We start from the raw sequence: 24,647 nt of genomic DNA, 5'->3' as shown, positions 1-24,647 counted from the left end.
AAAAAAAGGACACAAACAGCTCGCTATCAGCAGTGCAGGAAGCCGATTTCTAGGGGAGAGGGAATTGTTTTGTTGAAAACCACTGGAGGAAATACAGCCCCCTAAAGGGTAAACTGTTGTTTCTTTTCTTCATTTGCTGGGCGTTCAGGAAAACTTACGTATTTATGTTGGAGAGAACATACAGGATGTAGAAAGCTTGCAGAGCACAAGGGGAAATGAAATGCGAATCTCTTTAAGTTGGCAGTCACGTGCTTCCCCGTCTCTCTGGAAGCAAAGCAGTTCACATTCGGAGCCCGCTCCTGAAAAGCACCGTTTCCAATGAGCCCATAAATCAAGGCCCAGTAAAATCAGATGTGACTGTGCGATTCCTGAGCGTCAGCATACGTAGGCTTTGAGCTCAACCTCAAACGGTGCAATAATCCTAATGAGTTATGCTAGGCAGCCTGTGTTTTGAAGGGAAAGCTTACGCAATCGGCCGTGCGGTTTCAGGTGCTCGCACGTGGCGTTCCCAAATGTGCTGTGCTAAGCTGAAAACAGACTCCATTTTAAACTGGGAAGCTGCACCGAGCTGCTCTGTCAATGCGTCGGGCCCGGTTGGGCGGCCTGCCTGCCAAAGAGACCCAATCTGTTCCCAAATAAGCAGCCCAGCGTCCCGAACACCAAGAGGCCTGTACATCTGGCATCCATTTCATTCGTCCTACCCAGCTTCTGCAAACATATTTCCTGCGTTGAGTATGTGGTATTTTTTGCACCTCCAAACTCACACCTCCTTGGTCGGCCGTAATGACTTTACTGTGCAGCCGGACTGCTGTGGATTCCAGCATTCCTATGCCCCGTGTCCGGGCACTTTGGTCCAATTAAATTGTTCAGCAGAAGTTTGAGACCACGGGTGGGTTTTACTCAGGCGTTCAGCTGCTTTGCTGAACAAGGCAGAAAGGCAGGTAGGGAATAGCTGCCGTCTCTGTTTCAAGGCTTTTTTTTTTCAGCTAGGAGCCCAAGGAGATGAGCTCCAAAAAGCCCAAGTTAATTCTTGTCCAGCCATCACTGCCAATCTGAGCACTGTGGCGTGTGATGTGTCCATGAGGAGCGTTACGTGGTACGGCTGCGAGGCTGCAAGCCAACCTGCAAAGGGCCGGGCTCCCTGCGTCCCCGTGTCCAGTTGTGTCCACTTCTGGGCTCCCCGTTACAAAAAGGACGGGGATCTGCTGGAAAGGGTCCGGCGGAGGGCTACAAAGATGATGAAGGCGCCCATCCCCAGGCCCGGTGAGCCCACCACTCCCTGGGCACTGCGGGTCACGGCATCACCGCCCTTTCGGAGAAGAAATGTTTCTTAACACCCGACCCGAACCACCCCTGGTGCAGCTGGAGGCCACCGCCGCACGTCCCGTGGCCAACCGGCGGCTCCAGCGCACGGCCTCAGGGCTCCGGACGCGCCCCCCCGCGGCACAGCGGAGCGCGCCACGCCGCGTTCTCGCGCCGGGGGGCGGGGGCGGGGGCGGCCCCGGAGGGCCGCGGGTTCGGGTCCGGCCGCGCCGCGGCGCTGCGGAGGCGCTGTGCCGTCCCGGCCCGGCCCGTCCCGGCGCGGTGCGTGCGTGGGGCCGCGGCGGGAGCAGGAAGGAGGAGAAGGGAGGAGGCGGCAGCGCCGCGTTCCCTCGGCGCCGGGACAAAGGGCCGCGCAGGTAGGGCAGGGCCGGTCTGACCGCGGAGGGCCTCCGTGCCGCTCAGGGCCGGGACCCCCTCCCGCGGCCAACAGCCGTTCTCAGCGCCCCTTCTTTTCCCTTTGTTTTGTCAGCCGCGGCCGTAGACCCCTCCCCGGGAGGGGAGGCACTTCCCGGCGCCGCAGCCATGAGGGCCGAGGGCCGGCGGCCGCGCTAGGAGCGGCAGCGACAGCCACAGCCGCCCCGAGCGGAGGGCGGCCCGCGGGGCACCGCCGCCATGGAGCGGCCGAGCGGGGACATCATGCGGCGGAACCCGCAGCAGGACTACGAGCTGATCCAGCGCGTGGGCAGCGGCACCTACGGCGATGTGTACAAGGTAAGGGCGGCCCGCCCGGCCCCGGCTCCTTCCCTGGGGACGGGACGGCGGCCCCGGGCTCCGCTCGGAGCGCTGCCGAGGCGGAGGGTATTTACCTGTGCATCGCTTGGAGCACCTGATTAACAGCGTGCGAGTTTATCCCCGAGGTTAATAATAGCCCGCGAAAGGCAGAAGCAGATTAAAGCTCTTCAGAAGCCGGAGCAGAGCTGCAGCTCGCGCTGAGAGCCAACGGGCGCTGCTCGAACGGGTACAGCCACAGCTGCGTACGGTGGGAGCAGCGGGCGGCCCACCTCCCTTCTGCCGCCTTCCTCAGGCCGCCCGCAGCTGTGGGTGCCCCATCCCTGGAGGTGCCCGAGGCCGTGGATGGGGCTCTGTGCATCCTGAGCCGGGGGCACCCAGCCCGTGTGGGGTCCCTTCGTTCAGTCCTTTCCAACCCAACCGCTGCATGGTGATGCTGTGAGCCCCTTGTGGCTGTCACAGACTCTCAGCAGCTCTGTGATGTTTTTGGCGGTCCGAATTTCTGAACTCCGTGGGCAGAGCAGCTGTGATGGTGTACTGGGTAATGCTGCCGAGTGTACCCGAAATAGTCGTGGCGTGGCTGAACTTAGGAGCAGAGGAGCGTGGCTCTGCCACATGAAAGGTGCCGGTAATTGCTGCGTGCTGGGGGAGGGCTCTTTGCTAATGCTCAAATTGGTCTTTTATAGCTGGATCTCGTTCTCGTCCCCCTTTGAATTGGTTACTGATGGCCTCGAGGAGTTATTTTTAACTATTTTGTTTTCGTGGCTATGGATATTTACCTTATTATTATTTTTTTTCCTTAGAGTGCTGCGCACAAATCAGTCAACTTCTTTGCTGGGAAATCTGTCCCGTAATACTTAAAAAGGACATCTGGGGTTTCATAAATCTGAAACGTAGCGTGTCTTCAGCTGGTTTGTTTGGGCATTGCTGCACAGCGTAGGGCAGTGTGGTGAGAAGTGGCTGTGTCTCAGGAAAGTGCTCTATGTCATTCCTTTGCCCCTAGTGGAAAAAAAAAAAGACGGATTCTGCTTCTCATTATCGTGCTAATGAGCGGAGAGCTGTGCTGACATGTCCTATAGCTTCCGGTTCCGGAGCTGGCTGGATGCACTGTGCCCTGTAAACACCCCCCTACTCTTGCCAGAACCTCCTCTCTTCGGGTCCTCATAAACATCCTTCTGCGCTGCGGTAGTGTCAGTGATAAACCCTCTCCTGGTACAACCTGAGAAATGTAAATCAAAGCCTTGGATGGAGTTGTTACACCTCTAAATCGAGTGTGAAGTTAATGAGTTTAAAGAGGGAGCCCAAATCCCTTTCTGTGTTTGCACTTTGTTTTCATAGAGTCCTGCAAACAGGGAGGAACTGTGTCGAGGGAATACTGAACAGGACAGGGGAGGCTTTTGGGGCAAATAGCAAAGCCAGCTTCTTTCTGAAAGCCATTGGTGTTGTGTTCATTTTGAAAGGAACGAAGGTAAACTTCTCCTCTTGAAAGCAGGTGATGCATAGGCATTGTGCTCTTGGTTTTCTGTGTCCCTGGTAGGGCTCTTAGCACAGATGGCTTTGCTGGGCACTGTCAGCAGTGTTTACAGAAAGCGTTCCTTAGGCTGATTGTTGTGATGTTTCAGAGCTGATTGTTGTGATGTTTCAGAGCTCAGACGAGGTTTGCTAGAGCGCTCTTAAATTAAAATGGAATTTTCCTCTCACCTCTTCCAGTGGTTCCTCCGCTCCATCGCTGTAGTGAGTCACTGGTTGGGTTTAGGATGCTGAAATGAGGCAGCCCCTGTGATGGTGGGAGCGCTGTCTCTTTCTCTGCTGCTTTTTGGTGGTGGTGGTTCATGCCTCAAATTCTTCTTGGGGCATTTGGTAGCTGTCAGAGTAATTAGTTCTTTTCTGGAAGCCGAAGGCGGGGGTTAAGCAAATATTTGTGTTCACTATTAGGTTACAGAAACATACTTAGGGCCTTTCTAAAAATCTCCTGCCCCCTTTGCTTTTCGTAACTACTATGGAAGCTTAAAACTAGAATGTGTTTTCTTAGCCTTGGTGTTTTTTTCTCTGTCACATGGCGCACAATGGTTGCTTGTAGGGCGCTCATAAGTGCTGGATTGTTGATGTTGTTTTAATATTTATTCCCCAAAATGCATTTCAGGGTGGGGGAGAAACCATCCTTAAATAAACATTTTCTTATCTATTCACAGCGAGTGGAATTGGATCCAAGTCTGGGCCTACCAGTCGTGGGAGTGCACTTTTCATTAAAACCCTAGTGCAGTTGTCGCTCCATCTGCGTTGGGAAGGCCTCTTTCTGCTTTGTGTTGGAGGATGTGGTTGTGAAGCTGATTCCAACCCATTGCAGTGATTTCGGCCGAAGCGCTGCGTTAGGCGCATCTCAAATTGCTGACTTCTGAAAGAGGTTATAGTGATGGGTGCTCAGTGGATCTTAACAATTTGATAAGGGTACTTTTCCCCCCACCACCATTTCCAGTTGTGTGTTTCTCAGCCTCAGCATCGTACCCCTGAGCTCTGGGAGTGCTTACAACAGCAGAGGGCTGACCTGTTGTCTTCAGCTTGTGGGGGCTTTGGTTGATGAGAACATCGAGTTGTTGGGTTATGTGTGCTTGTTGGTGTCTTGAAGGGACTTAGAAGACAAGCCCTGTATTAGGGCCTTAATTTACTGCAGACTTGCATCTTATTGGCATGGAGTATTTATCTGACTATTTATTAATGGCTTGATTTGGTGGAGGGATTTAGGGCAAGGAATGCCCTGTGTTGTGGTGAGAGAGGTGGGGTCATCACCTCTTAACACACAGAATCTGGAAGCCACATACTGCGTGTGTGGGTCCTGCTTGCACCCACTTGCTGTCTCTGCTGTCCCATTCTCCCCCAGCTTTGGGGGCTTTGCTTTTTGTGGAGTCTTGTGCAGGCAGAGAGAGTTTGAACGTATCTTCAGTACTGAAGAAGGGCAGCAAGGGGGTGGGTGATGTGAATGGTGTTTTTGAACGCTCTGCTTTGGCTGGAGCCATGGATTTGCTGAGGCCAGCACCCCCTGCAGGCTGCTTGCTGGCCGTCCTCCCCCAGGGGGACAGCTGAGCGTGGTCCTGTGCAGCACTATGAAACTGTCCTGTCTTGTGTTGTTCTTTTTAACTTTTAAACAGGACTGTGTGCAGTATCTTTCTTTAAAAATAAGCACAGGGGTGACAAACGTACCAAATTAATAGCATAATTCCTGTGAAGGAGTCATGTTTTTAGTAAATATCTCTGAAGTTTCATTCCTTCCCCATTCCTCTGCTCAGTCTCTTATTCCCTAGGGGTGCTTTTTGATCTCCTGCACCAGTGAATGGCATTAACTCAGAAGCACTCTGTGTTGCTCTGACACTGCTCACTGGCTGCTGCAGGGAGACACTGAGCAATGAGGTCAGATCAGCTCAGCCAGACACCCTTCTCCTCAGTATTAAAACAAAACAAAAGTTTGTCTTTAACTTCCTGGTTGAAGTGTTTTGGTGTTTCAACTCAACGGATGAAAATTTCAATTTGGCTCTGGTAGTTTTTGGTCGGATACTTCAGACTTTGTATGAAGACGTTTTTGCAGCTGTGGACCAACTGGATTGTCCATCCCTGGTTCCGTGCTTCTCTTCCTGGTGCACACCCATTGCTTCCATGTATGAATTACCATAAATGTTTGTCACGTGGGGATTCCTCTCCTGCTCCAGGCTTACAGTTAGCAGTGTTTGCTGGAGCTGTACATGAAGCCTGCATGCTCTTGTTTTCCCATGTGATGGGTGTTCAGAATGGCATCAAATCAGCTGCTGCTGAGCTTCTTCCTGCTGCTGTGGATGTTTTCTTCTGGGAAGCTGCATGCTTTTGGATGCAGTCAGTAAGTTATAGATCCATGTATGTACAGTATACACATATTGCTGAGAACTAAGTTACTCGGAGGCTTGTTGACACCCACTTTTAGGGTATTTAGGATCTGGGGGAAAGCCTTTGCTTTTGCATTCATAATCTTTGATTTCTTCTTGTCAAGCATCTTTATTGCATAACATTCGATGTTTGGGTTTAAATGTCACCTCCTGTGTACCTGTATGGACACTGATGGTACATGAGGACCCAAACTCATTAACTCGGTGCGTAGCAGAGGGCGCTGCCTTTTGAAACAAGTGCTTGAGGTTTCTGTGTCAGAGTATCTGTTTGAGTTCTGATTTCACCTTGCAATTCTCTGTCCAGCAGCGTCCTGACATCATTGTGAGCTCTTGTACCTCTGCCTCCTGGTGAGCCCCAAGGCTCTGTCGCCGTCCTGCTGAGATCCTGTGCTGAGGGCAGAGGCTGTCTCCCTGTGCCAATTCCTCTCTGATTCTGAAAAGCAAGCAGTGTCCAAAACCTTAAAAATAAGGTCTGGTCTTTATATCTTACTGAAGAATTGTCCTCCCAGGTATCAGAGGAGAAGAGCTGGAGGAAGTGTGGCAGCAGCTTTCAGCATGCTTCTGTCAGCTGTACCAGGGCTGCATCCTGAAAGGCAACTGCTGGTGCCAGCAGTGGTTTCTCCACCAAGTGATGGTGTAGAAAGCAACGTTAAGTGTGCTGACAGCACTTGTCTGCAAGGATTATATGCAGTGTTTGCCTTACACTAAAGCATCTCTTAAGTCATAGGGGAGCTGAGAGCCTGTTGTGTTAACATCTCAGAGGTACCACCCTTGGTTCTGGTGTAACTTTCTGCTGCAGTGTTGCTGTCTCTTCGTGCTTGTCCTTCAGGAGATGTTCTGCTAGGTGGGTGATTCTGTTTTTTCTCATTTATCTATGGAACAATCCAAGGAGGCTGTAGTGCAGAGGAAGGAGGGAACGAGGGCATGTTGGTTCAGTCCTGGCATGCTACACCCCTTTTTGTGGAGGAGGTGCTTTATGCAGGCCATGCCTTTCACTCTGAGCTCCCTTTCAAGTGTGTGATGCAGTTTCTCCATCCCCTTTGAAGCACCACAGGAGCAGAGGAAATCTCTCAAGAAGAAGGAACAGGTAAAAGACTGTTGTATTTGCACACCAGCTTCATCTCCAGAAGATGCAGTAGTTGTTTCTGGCGCCAGGTAATGTGGATGACTTTGGATGTGACCAAGACTTGTAGCAGGAGATGGCTGAGAGATTCCAAGTTGCATCAGGAGAGGTGTGTGACACAGCTATGCAGATCATCCGTGTCCAGTAGAGCAGCTCTTCCTGTTCACGAGGCCAGCACGGAGTTTGCCAGCTTTTTTGGCTGACACCAGCAGCTGTCCGTCCACCCTGCAGCTGAGAAAACAAACACACTCGCTACCTTTATTCATGTTTGGCACCTTGCTTCATGGTTACAGCTGGGACTGAAGAGAGGAGGCAGCATCAACAGACAGTGATTGCGTGTATGAGCAATGCAGAATGAGTATGTCTTCGGGTATATCAAAGTTGCTCAAAGATTTTCTTGGCCATTTTGTTAGGATCTCAGGCTTTATATTTCTTCAGAGAATTAGAATACTTCAAATTCTCTCCAAGTTTTGAAAGGCTTCCTACTGAATTAGGGCACTTGCAAGGTTTGGTGGACCTTTGATTTGTGGTTTGTGGCAGTTCGTGTGGTTGTGAGCGCTCTGTGAGAAGGGCAGGATATTTTCCCACTCCGTTCTCACATAACCGGCTCTATAAAAGTGCTGTCTTCATCTGCTGGATAGTGCTCAGCCTGGCGCCATCATTTTGAACTCCAGACTTGCCCCTTCCCTCGTCCTGCAGCTGCCTGCAGGAGTGGTGTGTCACGCAGGGATCTGAGCTGCTGGGAGTTATTTGAAGGAGAAAATCTGTGTTTGGTGCAGGGCGTTTCCCATTTTGCACTTCATCTCTTGGAACTGCTTTACCCAAGAGTTCCTGATTTTTATCCAGTACAATGGATAGAGTCTGCAAGGACCATTGTTGCCCCTCAAAGAGCTGAAGGTGGTGAATGGAAGACCCACACTGCGTCTGTGGGCTGTCCCACCCTCTGCAGGTGAGCCACAGATTGCTTCCTGCCCCTGCCAAGTCCCAGGCCAAGGGCTTCTGAGGAGGCTTGTCCACGCAGAAACAGGAGGAAGGCAGGAGTGGGGCACTGGAGGAGAGGTTGATGTCTTCTCTCAGGTTGGATGATGCATATTTTCAGCTGTACACAGCTGGATTTGGACCTGTTGAAATGTAAACATTGAGGTGCTCCGGAGAGGCAGCTGCTGCTCCTGCTCACAGAGAGGTCTTTGCAGGGTTCTGTTGTCTTTGTTGGTGTTACCTCCTTGAACTTGCTTTACTCTTGTGCAGCATTAATAGTGTCATTTCTTCCCCCTAACTGCATAAATCTATGTTTAGGTGTATGTTACATATATTCAAGTTTGTTGTGGCTATACGTGCTGAAGAGAGAAACTGTGGCTATCTCTGCCTAGAGGCTGTTTGATAGCTTGCTCCCTTTCTAATCAGGTGCAGAACAGATGAACTTACTCAGGATGGTTTATCCATTTACCATATTAATGCCCTACTCAGGGTATCTGGAGTTCTGTTGGGTGTTTTTCAGCCACCTGTATTACCAACGTGCTGCTCAAGGAGCCCTGTGTGTGCCAGGTCATACAGTGTGTGGTTACCTCCAGAACCAGTGAGAAGGAACAGCAAAGGCTGAGAGGTGGTAAAGCCAAATGTTAACTTGAATTCAAGGATCTGCTCCAAGAAGCCATGGTTTTCTTCTGCTCTCAGCTGTGTGTATGGCTGTCTGCTGATAGGGAATGGCATTATGTTTGCCTTCACTTGCTGTTTAATGTGTGGATGTGCAAGATAACGGATGAAGGATAACCTCCCAGGGATTTAGTCATTAATCTTGATGCAAGATAAGAGTCAAAATGTGAGTATCAGGTATTTGTGCTGTGCTTACGGAGGGTGTGAAAACAGCAGTAATTGATTTTTTGTCTTGTGATGAGTTTAGCCTGCAGGGGATAAAAGGGAGAGTGTTTGCTGTGTTGCTTGTGGTATAGGCTGGGCTCTCAGGGGGGAGTTAATTTAAGGCATCTGAGATGCCTTTATCTTTTGAAAGTGTATGTGTGCAAGAAGTGTTACCATGTGAAATGTTCCCTGCCTTAAGAGGGCAGTTTCCATTGCTGGGTTGAGGATAACAGCAGGGTACCTGCAGGGAGGCAGCTGAGCCAGGCTGCACGGCTCCTGTCAGCAGTTCCTGAGGGCTTCTGGGGGTGCTGAGCATGTCTGCATATCCAAAACACCTGGCCTGCATGAAGATCAGCAGGAACCCCAGTCAGAGGTTCAGGTGCATCGATGTTAACATTCGAAGTGCTGTTTGAGTTGTGACAGTGGACTGCTTGCATAGCTGTGGAGAGGCATAAGTCACTGTAGGAGCAATTGAGTAGCACTTCTGATAATGCCTTTAAAACTTTGTCAAGCATTTCCTGTCTAGAGAGCCTGGTTTCAGGTTTCCTCCCAGTGCCAAACTGGGGGCAGAGCTCTGAGGATGGAGAGGGAGGTTTGAGCTTCATCAAATGCTGTCACTCCAGCAGCCACAACTGATTGCCTTGTTAGGGTACAGAAACAGAAGTTTTACATCTTCGTCGTTCTGCAGATGCTGAGATTTGTCCAATTCCTAGAGCAGGATGTCCAGAGACGGGCTGTGCTGGGTTGGGCAGCAAAGGTCTCTTCTGGGGGATGAGTTTGGGAGGAGGAGAGCAGCGGGCTGTGGCTTTCCTCCATGAGACAACCAAGTGATGAACTTGGGAGGGAGATGAAGCAGCTGCTGCCTCTATTTCTAGGAGCTTCAGCTCTTCCTGCAGCAACAAGGGAATTCTACGTGTCAGCCAGGAGCTCGGTTTGCCACGGGGAAGGTGTGGGGCCAGCTGTGTCCTCGACAAGCTCCAATGCAGTGCAGTCTCAGTGGGCACTGAGTTCATCTTGACGTGACAGCTTTGGCCCTCCTACTCTCTCATGGTTTCTGATTTCATTACTTCACCCGTGTGCATCATTTTCTTTGGCTGAGGGCAGCCCGAAGTGGAATTTGCATGTGATCCCTGCGTGGCTGCCCTTTGATTGCACGAGTTCAGTCTCCGGTGGCTTTGTGCAGAGAAGGGTAATTATGATATCTTAAGCTTCCTGCAGGTGGAATACACTTGCAGAGTACATCATGTCTTCAAGATACCTTATAGCAAGTGTAATATTAGACATGACAGCTTTGGCTTTCTGTTTAAGGATGTGGCTGGGATCTGTTTTGATTTACAGATCTACTTTTTAGATTTGGGTTTTTTTTGCTGTTTTTTTGTATTTTGGCTGCTGTCTTATGTAAGAAGAACAAAACCAAAGCCCACAGCTTAATGTTTGACTTCATGAGGTTCTTGTTCCTTGCTTTAAGCAGGCGTGTGGCTCATCAGCCCTCCATCAGAGCACTCTTAGGACAGGAAGGATGCTGAGGATACATGCACTTGGCAGCTGAGTTAGCACTGAGATGCAGTAACTCAGGAGCTGGACTGATACGTGTGGGTCCCTTCCAACTGGGAATAACTTAGGAACTTCATGCTAAGAGAAAGTTTTGCATACATATTGAAACAGAGGAATAATGAGATGGAAAATCTTTTCAACTGCATTAAAATTGGGGAAAAATAATATTTAAAATACGAGTTAAATCGAAATGCCTAGTTTACTGCAGGGCTGTAACTTCTGTAAGCACGTACCTTATTTTCTGTCTGTGTTTTAAAGAGCAAGTGAGCTGGGGAAGTCAGTGGCCTGGTGGGTTGGAACAAGGCTGCTGAAGTGAAAGCAAGAGTTTGACAGCTGTAGAGCAAGTGGTCGGTTATGCTTATTTCTTTCTGGTTGCTTCATTTGCGTGAGTGGATGAGTTGAAGTTGAGGATGCAAGTTCAAACATGAAAAAAAATGAAAAAAAACCCAACAAATTCCAAAACCCTTCTCTGGGGCTAAAATAAGGTGTGAGGGGGATAAGGTAGCTCTAAAATCTGGGAAGATACTGTGTGGTATATGGTTAAAAGAATGAGTAATGCTAAAGAGTATTGTAGCTGAGAGATTTTACAGATGGAAAGAAACAATCAAAATAAAGGAAAGTGCTCAGCCGTGTCCTAGGCTTGTGGTAGGAAGCTCCAAAGGAGCAATCTCCAGAAAGAGATCTAGTGGTGGTCAGCCCTTACATGGGGTCTGGGAGAGGTGGGGTCAGACTCCTTCTGCTCACACAGTGCACTGCCTTCACCTGTGCTCCCGTGGCTGACTCAGTGCTCACCTCAGCTGATCCAGCAGTGGTTCAGGCCGTGATTCAGCAGCTCCCATACAGATACACTGCTGCTTCATTGCAGATTGTATTTCCACTCTTCACTCAATGCAAGTACAAGACATATTTGGGACTGAACCTTTGGTTTAATTAGTTTTCTTCTGTCTGCTTTGCTTTACATAGCTAGCTTCTTTTTCACTCATTCCATCAGTTGTGGTCGCTGTTTCAGTGCGGCTGCCGAACGAGATCTGTCATCTTCACAGCACTGTGTTTGGTTCCTCTGCTTCTCTCCCTGTTGGTGCACTTCTTGAGGAATTGAAATTGAAGGAGGCGGTCACAGAGCAGCGATGCTGGCGTTAGGTCCTGCTGCTGAAATCTGTGCTTTTCTCCTGGAAAAGGAACGCTGCAGAAAAGGTCCTGCAGAAGAACCTGTGTGCAGCATTAATGTCCAGAAGGGTTTGCTCAGATGCTCCGTGGTTAAAAAAGAGCTTGCACACACTGCTCCGTTACACCACGGAGTGCTGCAATTCTTGGCAAAATTGTTTTAATTGAAAACACCGCCGCCGAAGTGCTCACGTGGGTGTTTTTCTGTGGCTGATCTGCAGCCTTCCTGCTGTTCTAGGTGGTGGTACAAGCACAGAGTTGCAGTTTCTTCTGTAAGACAGGAGCAGCACTTCCATCATTCTGCACTGCTGAAGGGGCACAGCATCTTGCAGAGTAATTCATCCTCATAGGGCGAGGCAGCAGAATTGTTCTGCTTGCACAGCAAATGATGGCCTCACAGTTCTTTAATGGAGCAGCAGGGGCTTACAGCTTGCTTTTTCCTTCAAAACCATGCTTTCCTCCTAGTCTAGAAAGCAGATGTTTGGGTTTTGCTGACTTATGTTTGTGATGGGAAAGCGCAGTCAAGTGCTTTGGACCTGAATCATAGATTTCCTGAGTAGTGCTCGGCAGTTCTGTTCTTGTTATGTGCAGGCTGTCAGAAATCCCTCAGAGCTTCCCTGAAACAAATGACACTGGTGTCTGTCATGTGCATTTCTAATGTATGAAGGCATGTTGATGGCACTGCCTTGACTTGGGGGGGATGCTGAGGGGATGAGTGCTTCAATTCCCTGATTCCTCTCTTGCTCTCCTTCATGTTCTTTGGATTACACCATCTCTAAGGAATAAATCAATGCCCTTGCAGCTATAAAATGTGCAGTCTTATAATGTTGCTTGCATTTATAATCCATAAAATTGGGGGGAGTCTTTTTCCCTGTGTCTCAATATGTGCCTTCAACCCTTTCATAACCCTCTTCTGTAAGAAACCCTTTTAACATCCATTGTGGTGTGTGCTTTAACAATATGTTTGAAGATATCTTTTTTTATCATTTATTTATTCCTAATTTCCCCCTACTTACACCCCAACCAGTGAAGCTGTATACTGTGTGCACAGTAGCTTCACGGGCCTGCTTTGATTTGTGTCATCCTACGTGCTCACAAATGGCTGTTCTGCATAGGTTCATAAGGTTGGAAAGGACCTACAAGATCATCTAGTCCAACCATCCTCCTATCACTATCCCTACCCAACTACTAAATCAAATCCCTACATAGAGCCAGAGCGAGCTGTCTCTATGAGTTTCTCAGAGCAGCCTTTCTCACGTTGTTGTGACTTGAGAAGTTTTGTTTGTTTTTATGCTCCAACTGCATCAAAATTCGGCTTTTTTTCCCCCCCCTCTTTTTTTTCTCCCCTCTCATGTGGTGTTTGTTTGTATCTTTTGCACTGCATTAGTTGCTAAATAGCACTTCTGTGGTCAGGGTCTATTTCTAGCTTTAGCTTTTCGATTTTGGAAGGATTGCACCAAATATTTGCAAACAGTGATCTGCCAAGAGAATTTCACAGGAGGATCACAAGGAGAATAACCAACTTGGAAGCATATGGCTGCTTTTGTCTGGTGGTGTTATTTTTTTCCCTCTGAGCACTGCTAAGAGCTTTGCTTTGGTGCTGTTGTTACCCACACTGCCGTAGGTCTTTGCCCCTCAGCAGTGAGGAATGAGAATTGAATGTTCTGTGGCTGCTGTTTTCTGTGCAAGAATGAAAGGACTTGGCCTAATGTCATTAGTGAGCTTCTAATCCCTTATTGCTTGATTGGCCTTGAGTAGGAAAGTGTCTGAAGTCACACAACCATAGGAGCACCGAGGTTGGAAAAGACCCCAGAGATCATCCGGTCCAACCTTCCACCTATCACCTGTATCCCCCACCTAACCGTGTCCCAGTACAACACCTGAATGGTTCTTGACACCTCGAGGATGGTGAGCCCACTGCCCTCCTGGGCAGCCCGTGCCACTGCCTGGCTGCTCTCTGGGGGAATAAATGGTGATGGCTCTGCTGGCAGTGCTGCTGCAGCGTGAACTCAGTGACACAAAAAAAATGAGCATGTGAATCTTTATCCTTCGTTTATTCTGGAGAGCACTGTGCTGATGGCTGTGAGAGATGGTTCTCTTTCAGGGTGCTGAATCTGAGAAGGCTCTGTTAGGGAAGCAGCTTCTGAAAGCCTCTGTGCCTTCTCCCCATAGAAGAGCCTGGTACTGCTCTCAATCCAGCTGGAAAACTGCAGAGCAAACAATCGCCTTTTGGCTGTGACTGCCTCCTAGAAGAGAAAGAGCCCTGGAAATAACAAGGTGCTCTTAGGTATTGTTTTGTAACAGCTCGGATTAGATTGACATCTGCTTTACAGGGCACACCTGAAGAGATTAACGGAGCACTGCGGGGACGCGGGGTGGGAAGTGCAGTTGTTCTGCCTGGCACAGATCTATACCCACATGGCAGGATTTGCTTAAAGCCATCCTTGGCATGTTCCTTCTGCCCAGGTTTCTGCATGGAGAGGAAAATGTTCAGCATGCGTTGCGGAGATGCTGTCAGTGCTGAGCAGGAGGGCCTTTATTCAGCCCAGTGCTCTGCGTGGGATTGCTCGGGGTGAAGGTTTCACTTACATTATGGGATGGGTTTTGTTTATTTTACATCAAACAAACAAAAATACACTCAGGGTTCTCAAGTATCCTGCCTAGGTGGGCTTGGTAGGTGCTCCTAGGTAGGAGGGAGGTACAGGAGAGCACAGGGAAAAGAGGTGGGTCATATACCACATCTAGAAAGGTCAGCAGAGGGTGTTTGTAGGGCACGATGGCAGGCACTGGAGTGTGCTCAGGTCCTCTGAAACTGGGAAGCTGGACCAGGCCCTTCTGGTTTATGCTGGAGAGCACTGCCCTGTGTCAGCCTGCAGCCCGAGGAGGTGACCCTTCAGCTTTTGCACCGTCCTGACCCCAAGGCTGGGGTTTCTGTGGAGAGATGGGGAGCCTCCTCACAGCCCTCATCTGCCATGAGTGGTCTATGCCACATTAACCTTTGGCTGCAGATGTCCAAGGGTTGTTTTCTTAGAGCTTTCTGAGAGTTTGGTTTCTTCTACAAAAGTGCTTTGCTTATGTGTGACACCACAAAAGGTTGCAGTGTCCTTTTGTGAAGGATAGCAACTGTAGGCTCACACAGCAGGGTTTAACTTCGTTTGGCTTGTAAGGGTTTTGTGAGGAGTTCTTCAGGGACAGAATTTTGGAAAGGAAGCTGTTCCCATCACCCACACTGGGAGTTTCAGAGCAGGATGCAGCAAGTTAAGAGGTACGGAGTCAGAATCTAGAAAGCAGGTGACTGAACTTCCATCTCAGGGAAGCAAGCAGCAGCCGAGACAGAGAAACGTCATGGTCACTGATGAGTGAAGCTTGGCAAGGAATGAATAACGTGGGGGTGTGTGGGAGAGTTGCCACAGGAGCTGCAGTTCTGATTAGATTAAATGAAGCCTCAGTTGAACAAATGAATCTGCTGGTGAGCTGGGTGGTTGATCCAAGGCTGGAGATCCGACACGGGCGTAGGGATGATGGGGATATTTCACCATGGAAATGGAAAATACTCATTTAGAGGTTGTGATGCTGGCGTCTAAATCTTCCCCTCCTCTTCCTCAGTGTTGAAGAAGAAAGCAGCTGGACAAGGAGGCCAAGCACACAAGCTTGAACTTCAGATTTGTGCATAAAGCAGTTCTGCTTTTGTCAACCCAAACCCCCAGCCCTCCTGGTACTGCGTCTCTGCTGCTTGAGTTTGGCACTGGGACGTGCAGCTTGTGCTGTGCTGAGGTTTGTCCTGCAATGGGACATAGTAAAAAAGGAAAAGAAAAGAAACAGCAGTCCTTGTATTTTGTTTTATTTTGAACACAGGCCCTCTTGTTTTGTAGGATTAGCATGTGGCTGGTGGAATATTCTGGAAGGGCTGCGCTCGCTGGGGTGCTGTCATTCCTCCCATAGCTAGCTTTGGGATGGTTGATGCGACCACCTAGCCCTTCTTTCAGTACATACATGCTGTATATGACACAGAGCTAAATAAGACCAACCTTAATGATACTGTGACTCAAAGGTTAATCCTATAGCTCACCCCATTCAAACAGGCCCCCATTCTTGTCCCATTCTTGTGTCATTCAGGCTTCCTGCTGTGACTTTGCAATCATTCTGCCAAAACCTCGTAGCTTTAGTTTTCATTCTAAGTAACGTAGAACATAATTTTTTGGTTCTGAGTCTCATCCACCATCTTTTGTTTTTCGTGATAGGAGAGATGAGCACCATTCAGTGTTGATGTAGAAAGGTGAGGAGGAGAATGGCTGTAAAAGCAAGAGGTGGCAACAGACAGGTGTAGGGACCTGTGTGAAGTGGGTGCAGTCAGAGGATGGATAAAAGCTGATAGTTGTACTTAGGGGTGGGGGGCTGTCTTGGGAAGCCTGCTGAATGCTTGCAGCATGATTCTCCAGATGGAAGATCTGATACAGTTGTACATGTAAGCATCCCAACAAGGGTATCAGGTCCTTGCTGCTAAGAGGGCTGCTGGTGCTGGTGAGGCCGCACATGGGGTGCTGGGCCCAGTTCTGGACCCACAGTAGAGAGGCCTGGGCATACTGGAGAGAGCTCAGCGTAGGCCACCGAGGTGCTGCAGGACCTGAAACAGCACTGCTGTGGGGAGGGGCCAAGAGCTGGGGCTGCTCAGCCTGGAGGTGAGGAGGGGTCCCATCCGTGTCCTGGCTCCTCACTGCATTCCCCTTCAGGTGTTTATGGACAAGAGGCAATGGGCACAAACTGGAGCACAGGAGGCTTCTTCTGACCATCAGAAGCATTTCTGTGCTGGGCAGGTGGTGGAGTGCTGGCACAGAGACCAGAGAGGCTGTGGAGTCTCCTCTTTGGGGACCTCCAAAAGCCCCAGGTGCTCTGGGTGTCCCTGCTGGGACAGGGTGGGACCAGAAGGACCCAGAGGAACCTCCAGTCACAGCCACACTGGGATTCTGTGATACTGAGCGTGAGGGAATGGTTAGTATTTTTGCCTTTGGTGTTGGCACGATAGGGTTTAAACAGTTGTGTGGTCCTGGTGTCAGTTCAAGAAAAGTGTTGAGTTGAAAGATGAAGTTGTAAGACCAGGAAACCTGTTTTAGGGCAACTGGGTCAGACAACCCATACACGTCGAGTCCATTAATACCAACCTGGTGAAAAGCTCTCCATGCCAGCAGGCAAGGTTTGATGGCTAAAAACCAAAACAGTCCATGTTGTGGCTGTGCCAAAACTGTGATGGTCATGCTGGATAGCAGGACGTTCTTCACTGTGGCCTGTGAAGCATGGGAGCTGGGAGCCAGTAATGCAATGAGCTCCAGACTGGGCCTTTGCATCCCAGCCAAGCAGTGTGTGAACCAAGGGCCTTTGGCAGTCTGCAGCTGTTCTTTCAGGCTTTGGCATAATGGGAGCAGTGGTAGTCATATTTATATGGAAAGGGAATATCAGGAAAGAATACAGCCTTTTCTGTGCTTCAGATGATGGTGATCTTCTGTTCTCCTTTATCCGGATAGCTTGGCTGGTTTTGGAGGGATGGATGGTTGAGGTTCCCTGACTTCAGGGGGAGGCAGCACACTCCTGGTCTCTTATAGGCACCTCTGTGTTTTGGTATAATGGTACCAAGAAGGTCCTTAATGTGCTTCATCCGGATGGTGATGAATGCAAATGATCTTGCTGTGGTCTGCAGAGCATTATCTGGTAGGAAGGTACTTGAAGTGGTGAAGGTTTCCCCTGTGGTTAGCAGAAAGCCATCGCTCTGTTCAGAGATTTGCGTAAATTGTTTGGCTCTGTTGCACAGTTGTTCAGATTCGCTTTGTTTTCAGTTGAGTCATACTTGCCAGTGTTGCTACCATGTGTGCTGACAGATGGCACTTACCTGAGCGCCGTGGGACTTTGAGTGGGCCAATTATTGCTGGCCTTTGTTTTTTTTTGCCCAGTGATAAGAAAGCTTGATTTGGAAGCTTGACCAAGCGTTGACACAGTTGAGGGATTTGTATTTCAAGCTCCTGCTCTACCTGTTGCTAAATGAAGACTTCTTGTCCATAAGCAAGAGCAGAGCATTCTGTTCTGCTTTCTGTGGCTTTCTCCAGCTCAGCCCTTGGGCAGATTTCCTTTGCATCCTCATCCTAAATCAAATCAATCTCACCTGGCTCAGTTTCCCTCAGATTTTCTACAGTTTACCCTTTCACCAGATTTTGTGTGTTCTGAAGACCAAACTTCTGTCAGAGAAGAGTCAAAAGACATTGGATGCTCAGCAAAAAGGGAATGCCACAGTCCCTAATTGGATTAGGTTGCGTGTCAAAAATAATACAGCTTAGCTCTGGTGATGGTGCCTGAGTGATTTAGAGCTCAATTTACCAGAGTTAACAGCGTTACTGAAATCCCCTCATAAAACTTTCCAGTTCTAAGGTTGCTGTAACATTCTCTTCCAGCACTGAGTTCTCAAGGGGAAGTTTACAGGAGTGCTCCCTCCAGGTACAGTGGGATGGTTGGATTGGAGCTCCATTCCCCTTCATCTGGAAGAGTATGGGGACCACACGAGTCAGCCAGGGTCTGCTGGGAGGAGTTTAAGAGTCCAGTTGTTCCCACGAAACATGCTGCATCTGCAGAGCTTCTCTCTTCTGCCTCAGTTCCACTTTCAGAGCACGCTGAGGTTTCACACCGTGAGGTGGGTGGGTTGAGTTCAGCATGCTCTGGCAGCCCACGGTGCGGCACAGACTTTCGCATCACTCCAGTCTGCACGGGCTGCATGCACTCCTCCGTTTTAACGGCCCTCAAAGTGGCGTTTTTGAAGGCATGAGCTCTCATTTGATGACAAAAAGCTGGTTGGGTTTCGAAGCTCTGGAAGGAACTGCTGGTAACCCTTCAGATCTCCAGCTTGGTTGGCACAGTGATAATGCCAAGACCGGGTAATCCTCACTCAGGTTGCTCACAGCTAATTGCGCTGCGCAGTATATGTAACACGTTACACCACAGCATATCTGCTCATTCCTTTGTAGACTCTGTGAGATGCCTTTGCAGTATAATAGAATGTGTCTTAACTCTCTTATTTCAGGCTAGAAATCTTCATACTGGAGAACTGGCTGCTGTAAAAATAATCAAGTTAGAGCCTGGTAAGTTTTGCATTCTTTCCTATGTTTTTGGTTTGCAGTTTCAGTTTTTTCACACACGTTGATTTTCATGGCTGCAAAGCTCCAGACAAAAGAAGTGGGTTTTATTTTATTTTGTTGTTGTTGTTGTTGTTTCAGTGGTTAGATGACAGGAAGCTCTGCAGGATGTACCATTGCTTTTGGTTATATCCTGCTCACTATTTCCTTGTTCATTCTTATCTGCCTTATCTGTTGCTTCTTAAAAAGCTGTTGCAGTTGCAGCATGTTGCAGAATGAAGAAAAGATTCTGGACAGATGGTAGATTGTGAAAGAGTGGGGAGCTGTGTGAATCAAAACAGGGAGGGAACCAAGCAAAGGTGCCAGTGACCACCAAAGATGTGTTGGGAAAGTCGGTGCCTTCTGGAATAGCTTTCAAATCCCTCTTCTGCATCTCCGTGCCTCCTTAGCATCTCCACAGCCTGTCCTTGCCTGAACTCCTGTGCTGTGTGCATTCGGGGTCCTGGCTCTCTGGGACAGGGGATGAGGCTTCTGTGATCGGGGGCTTTCCCACTGCATCCCAAGTTGTTATCACTTGTAGTCTGTGGAGAAATTAAGGGACACTGGAAGTTTATGTGTGGTCACAAAGCCAGGAAGTAGTAGGGTTTATGGAGATGTGGTGGGTTAACTTCTGTGAATGGAGTGCTACAGGGAATACAGAACTTGTTAGGGGAAAAGCAGAGGAAAATCTGGAAGGACACATAACACAGGAAAGGCTGATGGAACTGAGCTTTTTGTTCTGGAGGCGAGAAGGCTGAAGAAGGATCTAAACACCATCTTCCACTGCAGAGGTGCAGAGTGTGGGGCCCAGCAGTGGCCTGGGAGCCAGCAGGAACAGGCTATGGCAAGGGAGATTCCAGCTGGAAATGGGAAAAACTCTTCATAAGGAGAGTGTGGGAGAAGTGATGGTGGGATCTCCGCCCTGGAAGACTCCTGGGAGTTGTTGGGACAGGGCCCTGAGCAACTTGAGCTGACTGCAGTTAGCCCTGCTTGGAGCAAAGGGCTGGACCAGAGGCCACCAGAGTCCCAACCTCTCTTCGGACATTCAAGGCTTTGAAGACCAGCTCTGAAACATCTCCACTCCCTGAGCACCTAACATCTTTTCTTGACTAGAAAGGTTAAAAGATTGTCACTTTGATGAGGATCTTGCTGTGTCAGCATGTTCCTATTTCTTGCTCAAGGAAATACACAGTTCTGTTTGTTTGTGGTTTCTTGGTTCATTTGGGTAGAGAGGTGTGGGTAATGAACACAGAGGGTCTTCTGGTGTTGTATTCTGTAGTTTCTCCAGCTTTCTAGCAGAACTTCTTGAATCCAGTGTGCCAACCCAAGAGTTCTGGCCAGCTCAAGCACCAGTACATCTTCCAGCTGGATTATCAGGAAGACTGAAGTGCCGTTTACACTGCTGTGGAGGAAAGCTGTGTGAATCCTCATGTATCATGTGGTTAGGGGGCAAATTCAGACCCGTTTTGTCTTTCTGAATGTGAAGACGTGCAGTTGAGTTCTCTCTCCTTGCAGGATATTGTGTTCCCTACTGACCTGTAAGATATTCCAAGGTAATGTTGTTGATTCCTGCTGAAAGTGTAGAGTATGTTTTGCTTTTTGAGTGAATTAAATGGGAATTGATCCCATGGGACTGACTCTTGCCCTGTTTTTAGGGTGATAGCTGGCCTCTTTGGTAAAAATGATGGCAGGCAGATTGATCTGGGGTTTCCCACATCCGAGATCCTCTGATCTGAGTGATTTAAGTTTTCTCATGAGCTGAGCTGTTCATTTCCAGGTTGGGTTTGTTTTATTTCGGTTTGGTTGGTTTGTTTTTTAAACAGTTAAAAGTTCTTGACATCTGAACTTTTTTTTTTCCAGCTGGAAGAATTTGAAAAATTCTAGTGAATAGATGAGAAGAGCTAAGCCTGGTTCTTCAGCTTTTCTTTTTCTCCTTTTTTGAAGTTTCCATTAGCATCTGCCAGCAGAGGTGAGCAAGCAGACAGCGCAGGCTTTGTTGGTGACAGAGTGACCCCAGGACGCTGCCACCTCCTTTGCACCTCTCATCTCCATGTGTTGGCCCCCAGGTTCAGCATCATGTGCTCTGCGTGGTGCAGATGCCGGTGGCTGTGGCTCCATCCCTATTGCAGTGATGTTTTACATTTCTGAACCCACTTACACCACAGTTCGTGGTGGTGAGACCTCGACAGTAGTGGTCCATGGGCAAAACTTCAGGTGTGACCTCAGCTCCCACTTGTGTCACCTCTGTGACTCAGTGACTCCTTGAGCTGGCTTTTTTGGTGGCAGCCTGATGAAGCTGAGCTGTCTGTTTTCAGTGATTATTTGGTGCTGTGCACAGCATGGGTCTTCACTGTGTCTGGGAGTTGTGTTCCAGAACTGAAAGGCATTATGTTTAACGGCTCACAACAGTTGTCTTGGCCCTACTTGCTTCATGCTGTCCTCTTGCAGCTATGTCCCTTGCCCTGGTGCCTGCATGTCAGTGACACCACACCAGAGCTGGTGGCAGTGATTGATGGCAGACTCCAAGCAGCAAGGATGTGTGGTTTTCTCTGCACGTCTCAAGCACTTCATTGTATCCAGTTGTGCTCACGTAGGTGTGAAAAGCAACTGTGCAAACTTATACAAGAGAAAAACACACAAAGGACTGTTAAATACAAAGATGCCATCTCTGACTGAGAGGTTTTTCTGACTCTCTGGAGGTCGGCAGTGTTTGAGGAACCATCTCTGTGTGCTCCATTTGTCAGTGCTTCCTTGGCACTGCGGTGCAGTGCTGGTTTGTAATTCTGCTTGGTTTCTCAGCCAAGCAGATGTGTGTGAGGGCTGAAGGCAGAGGACATGTGAGGCTGTTGGAGCTGGAGAAAGAGCAGGACCCTTTGAAGGCCAAGTAATCCTTGTCTCAGATTGCTGTGCTGCAGTGAACAACATGAGTTTCTGACCACAAATGATCGCTGCTGAGAAGCCCATTCTAATTAGCATCAACGACCGTGTCTTTATAGGTTTCATTATGTTTTAGTCCCAGCTTGCCCTAGGGAAATGATTTCTTCTGGGGTTGTTTTCATTTTGCTTTGTGCTTTCAAATAACCTTTAAAACATTACTAGCCTGCTCTCCGTCGAGAGCATGGACACCCACGGCCTCTTGACAGGGATCCCTTCAGGGAATTGTTTTGTTTCTGAGGAGGGTTCACAGCATTTATTTATTTATGTGCAGCAGTCTGGGATGTCTGTAACTGTGGTAGCAGCTTGTTGTCTTTGCTGGACAGGAAAACATGGCTGTTCAAAGCCTTCCAGATTAAAAAATAAATCAGCTGCTTCTTGTTCCCAGTGTTCAGACTCATTTTAAGTTTGGACTGGAGTTTTTGTGCTGTGGTTGCAGAGCACCATCAGGTCTCGGATTGAGTCAGTGTCAGGTGTTGCTGGTGGGGGCTCTCCCAGGGAGGGCACCCCTCTACCATCAGCAGAGCTGCTGTCAGACCACATGGCACAATGACTGCTCGTGTGTTTCATACGTCAGTCACCAGAATGGAGTACAGAATAAAATCATAGAGTCCTTGGAGATGGAAGGGACCTTCAACTTCCAACATTCCCCCCAGGTCCTATTCAGCAGGACTGTGGCTCCCTTTGATCTACAGCATCTTCTGTGGGGAAGGAGTAGATGGCTTTGTAGGTGAGCATTCATTTGCAGATGGAAAAACACGAGCTCCAGACTTAACATGAGCTCCAGACTTAACACTAGTTTAACACATGGACAGGGGGCAGTTGGAATCAAAAGGCAAAAGCCTGTGGGAAACGAGGAGTGCCCTGCAGGAGGTGAGAAATGTGTGGAATTAAAGCTGCAGGAAGCAGCACGCAGTAAGGTGGCAGAGTTCTGGGGGACCTAGCAAAACCCTGACACTGAGGGTAGGGACAGGCTGTGTCCTTCCCTGTTAACCCCTCGTCTGCTGCAGGTAATGAGTTGGTAATGAGACTCCAGCTTAGAACTGAGACCCCAACTGCATATTTTATTTCATCTGCTGTCGCCTTTGTTGGTCTGTTCTCCAGACAAAACAAATGAGCTCCATTTCGAAAGTTACCATCATAACTTCATTTGGATTTTTGGGCAGTAACTGATTCTGCTACCAGTTACTTAAGCTGTGTTGCTAGAATCAAAATAGACAGTGTTTTTCACTTTTCTGGCATGGGCTTTGGAGAGCATTAGGCAAAAGTATTATGGCACGCTAATGACATTTCCCAGCATTCACCGAGTACAAATGCTTCAAATAATTTGGGAGCCAATTCTATTTCAGAAACTAATCCAACTGTACTCAGCGGCGTAAAAGCCAAAACCATCTGAAACACTGAAGCCACTTCCTTCTATGGGTTTAGCAGATGAATCGAGAGTGGAGTCAACACAGAGATAACTGTTTGCCAGGGCAGCTTTACTCCACAGAATTTTCTCCCTGGGAAAAATGTCATAAAATGTTTTGAACTTAGTGGACGTCTGGTGTCAGTGCGGCTGTGATGATAAACAGTGACCTCAGAAACCTCTGACACTTTGAGGGCTGGTGGTAATCTGTAGCACAGGATTACGGAGTCCTGTTAGTGGGTTTCATCTGGTTGAACATTTGTTTTCCATGTGGGATCTTCCTAAGGGCCAGAAGTAGCTGGTTATGTGCTTTGAGCTGGATCTTTGTTACCTGGCACCATCCAAGGCTGTTTGTACGTGGGAAGGCCATCCCCGGTGCTGTGTAGCATTGTGCTCAGGACACCCACAGCCAGCACTGCTTTATTAAGGTTGGTTTGCATCTCGTGGTTCAGAGGTGGCTGTTGGTGCTGCTCGTTGGAGTGCAGCCTTAGGGCTGAGCCAGGTGTGGGCTGTGCTTCGGCCTCGTGGGATGCTTGCAGCGCAGGGGAGCTGTGGTGTTGCTCCAAGGCCCTTTGGGGCAGAAGAGAAATGCTGCAGTGTCGTCTGTGTAATAAGTTCAGTAAAGATGCTGTGAGCTATGGGGAAAAGAACAAGCCTGAGGCTTGTTTGAGTAAGCCTGGGGATGTTAGCAGTTGTTGAAAGCTCCAGGGCTTCAAGAAATACAAAAATAACTTCTGGTTATTTCTTCCCATCTTCACTGATTGGGTTTGGGATCACATCCGGTGTGACTGAGTCAGAAATTGCCAGCAGCCCTCGATTCCCATTTGGAATGAGCTGAATGCCTGCATCCCCAAACATGCTGTTGCTGCTCAGGGCTGGGCATTCCTCCTGTGCCATACCACGCACTGCTGGGTGCTGCTGCTGACCTGCACAGCTGCTCTGAACATACACAAAGCAGAACAGAGACAGCGTGCTCTCACGATATAGAGTGCCCAGCATTTTAATTACTTGTAACTTCTTGAAATCTGGCTTCATTTTGCCTTGCACACTTATAATGCATTTGTAATCTGCTATTCTGCCTTCAGAAATAGGTGTATCCAGAGGGGGTGAGCTCATGTTTCCACATAGCGTAAGCTTTCACTCACAGAACTGGTGGCATGGACGAGGAAGGCAGCAGGAGGATCACAGAATCATAGATGTTTTTTCCAACCTTAATGATCCTAAGATCACCAGGTCCAACCCACCCCATCACCACTAAACCCATCAACCACATCCCTCAGTGCCACAGTTCTTGAACCCCTCCAGAGACGGTTTCCTTTAATCCAGAGGAACGAGCTATGGATAAAACAGCTCAGATGCTGGAGTAAAATTTGAAGTATACCTCTTATTAAAGACTTTAATAGGATTTTTTTTTTTTGGAGTTTTCAAAAGGGTTGGCACAGAGCAATGCAGGTCTGCAGGGCAGTGAGGAAAGCAAAGAGGGTGGCACAGTG

The 24,647-nt window shown here is 48.7% G+C and overlaps 1 protein-coding gene across 2 annotated transcripts in view; it reads left to right on the top strand.

Moving 5' to 3' along the window:
- The first annotated feature begins 1,808 nt into the window (after positions 1-1,808).
- MAP4K5 (mitogen-activated protein kinase kinase kinase kinase 5) overlaps positions 1,809-24,647 on the top strand; it is a 50,238-nt gene continuing 27,399 nt past the window's right edge. For both annotated transcript variants that reach the window (XM_065748412.1, XM_065748404.1), the window contains exons 1-2: positions 1,809-2,034; positions 18,722-18,779. In XM_065748412.1, the coding sequence (XP_065604484.1) occupies positions 1,936-2,034; positions 18,722-18,779 (157 nt within the window). In that variant the 5' untranslated portion in view covers positions 1,809-1,935. The remainder of the gene's footprint in view (positions 2,035-18,721; positions 18,780-24,647) is intronic.

The sequence above is a fragment of the Cyrtonyx montezumae genome, unplaced genomic scaffold, assembly GCF_038088225.1.
Source record: "Cyrtonyx montezumae isolate F1298 unplaced genomic scaffold, pur_monq_1.0 scaffold_10, whole genome shotgun sequence".
Classification (NCBI taxonomy): Eukaryota; Metazoa; Chordata; class Aves; order Galliformes; family Odontophoridae; genus Cyrtonyx; species Cyrtonyx montezumae.
The sequence above is the reverse complement of the archived record's forward strand: the minus strand, read 5'-3'. Positions and strand labels throughout refer to the sequence as shown.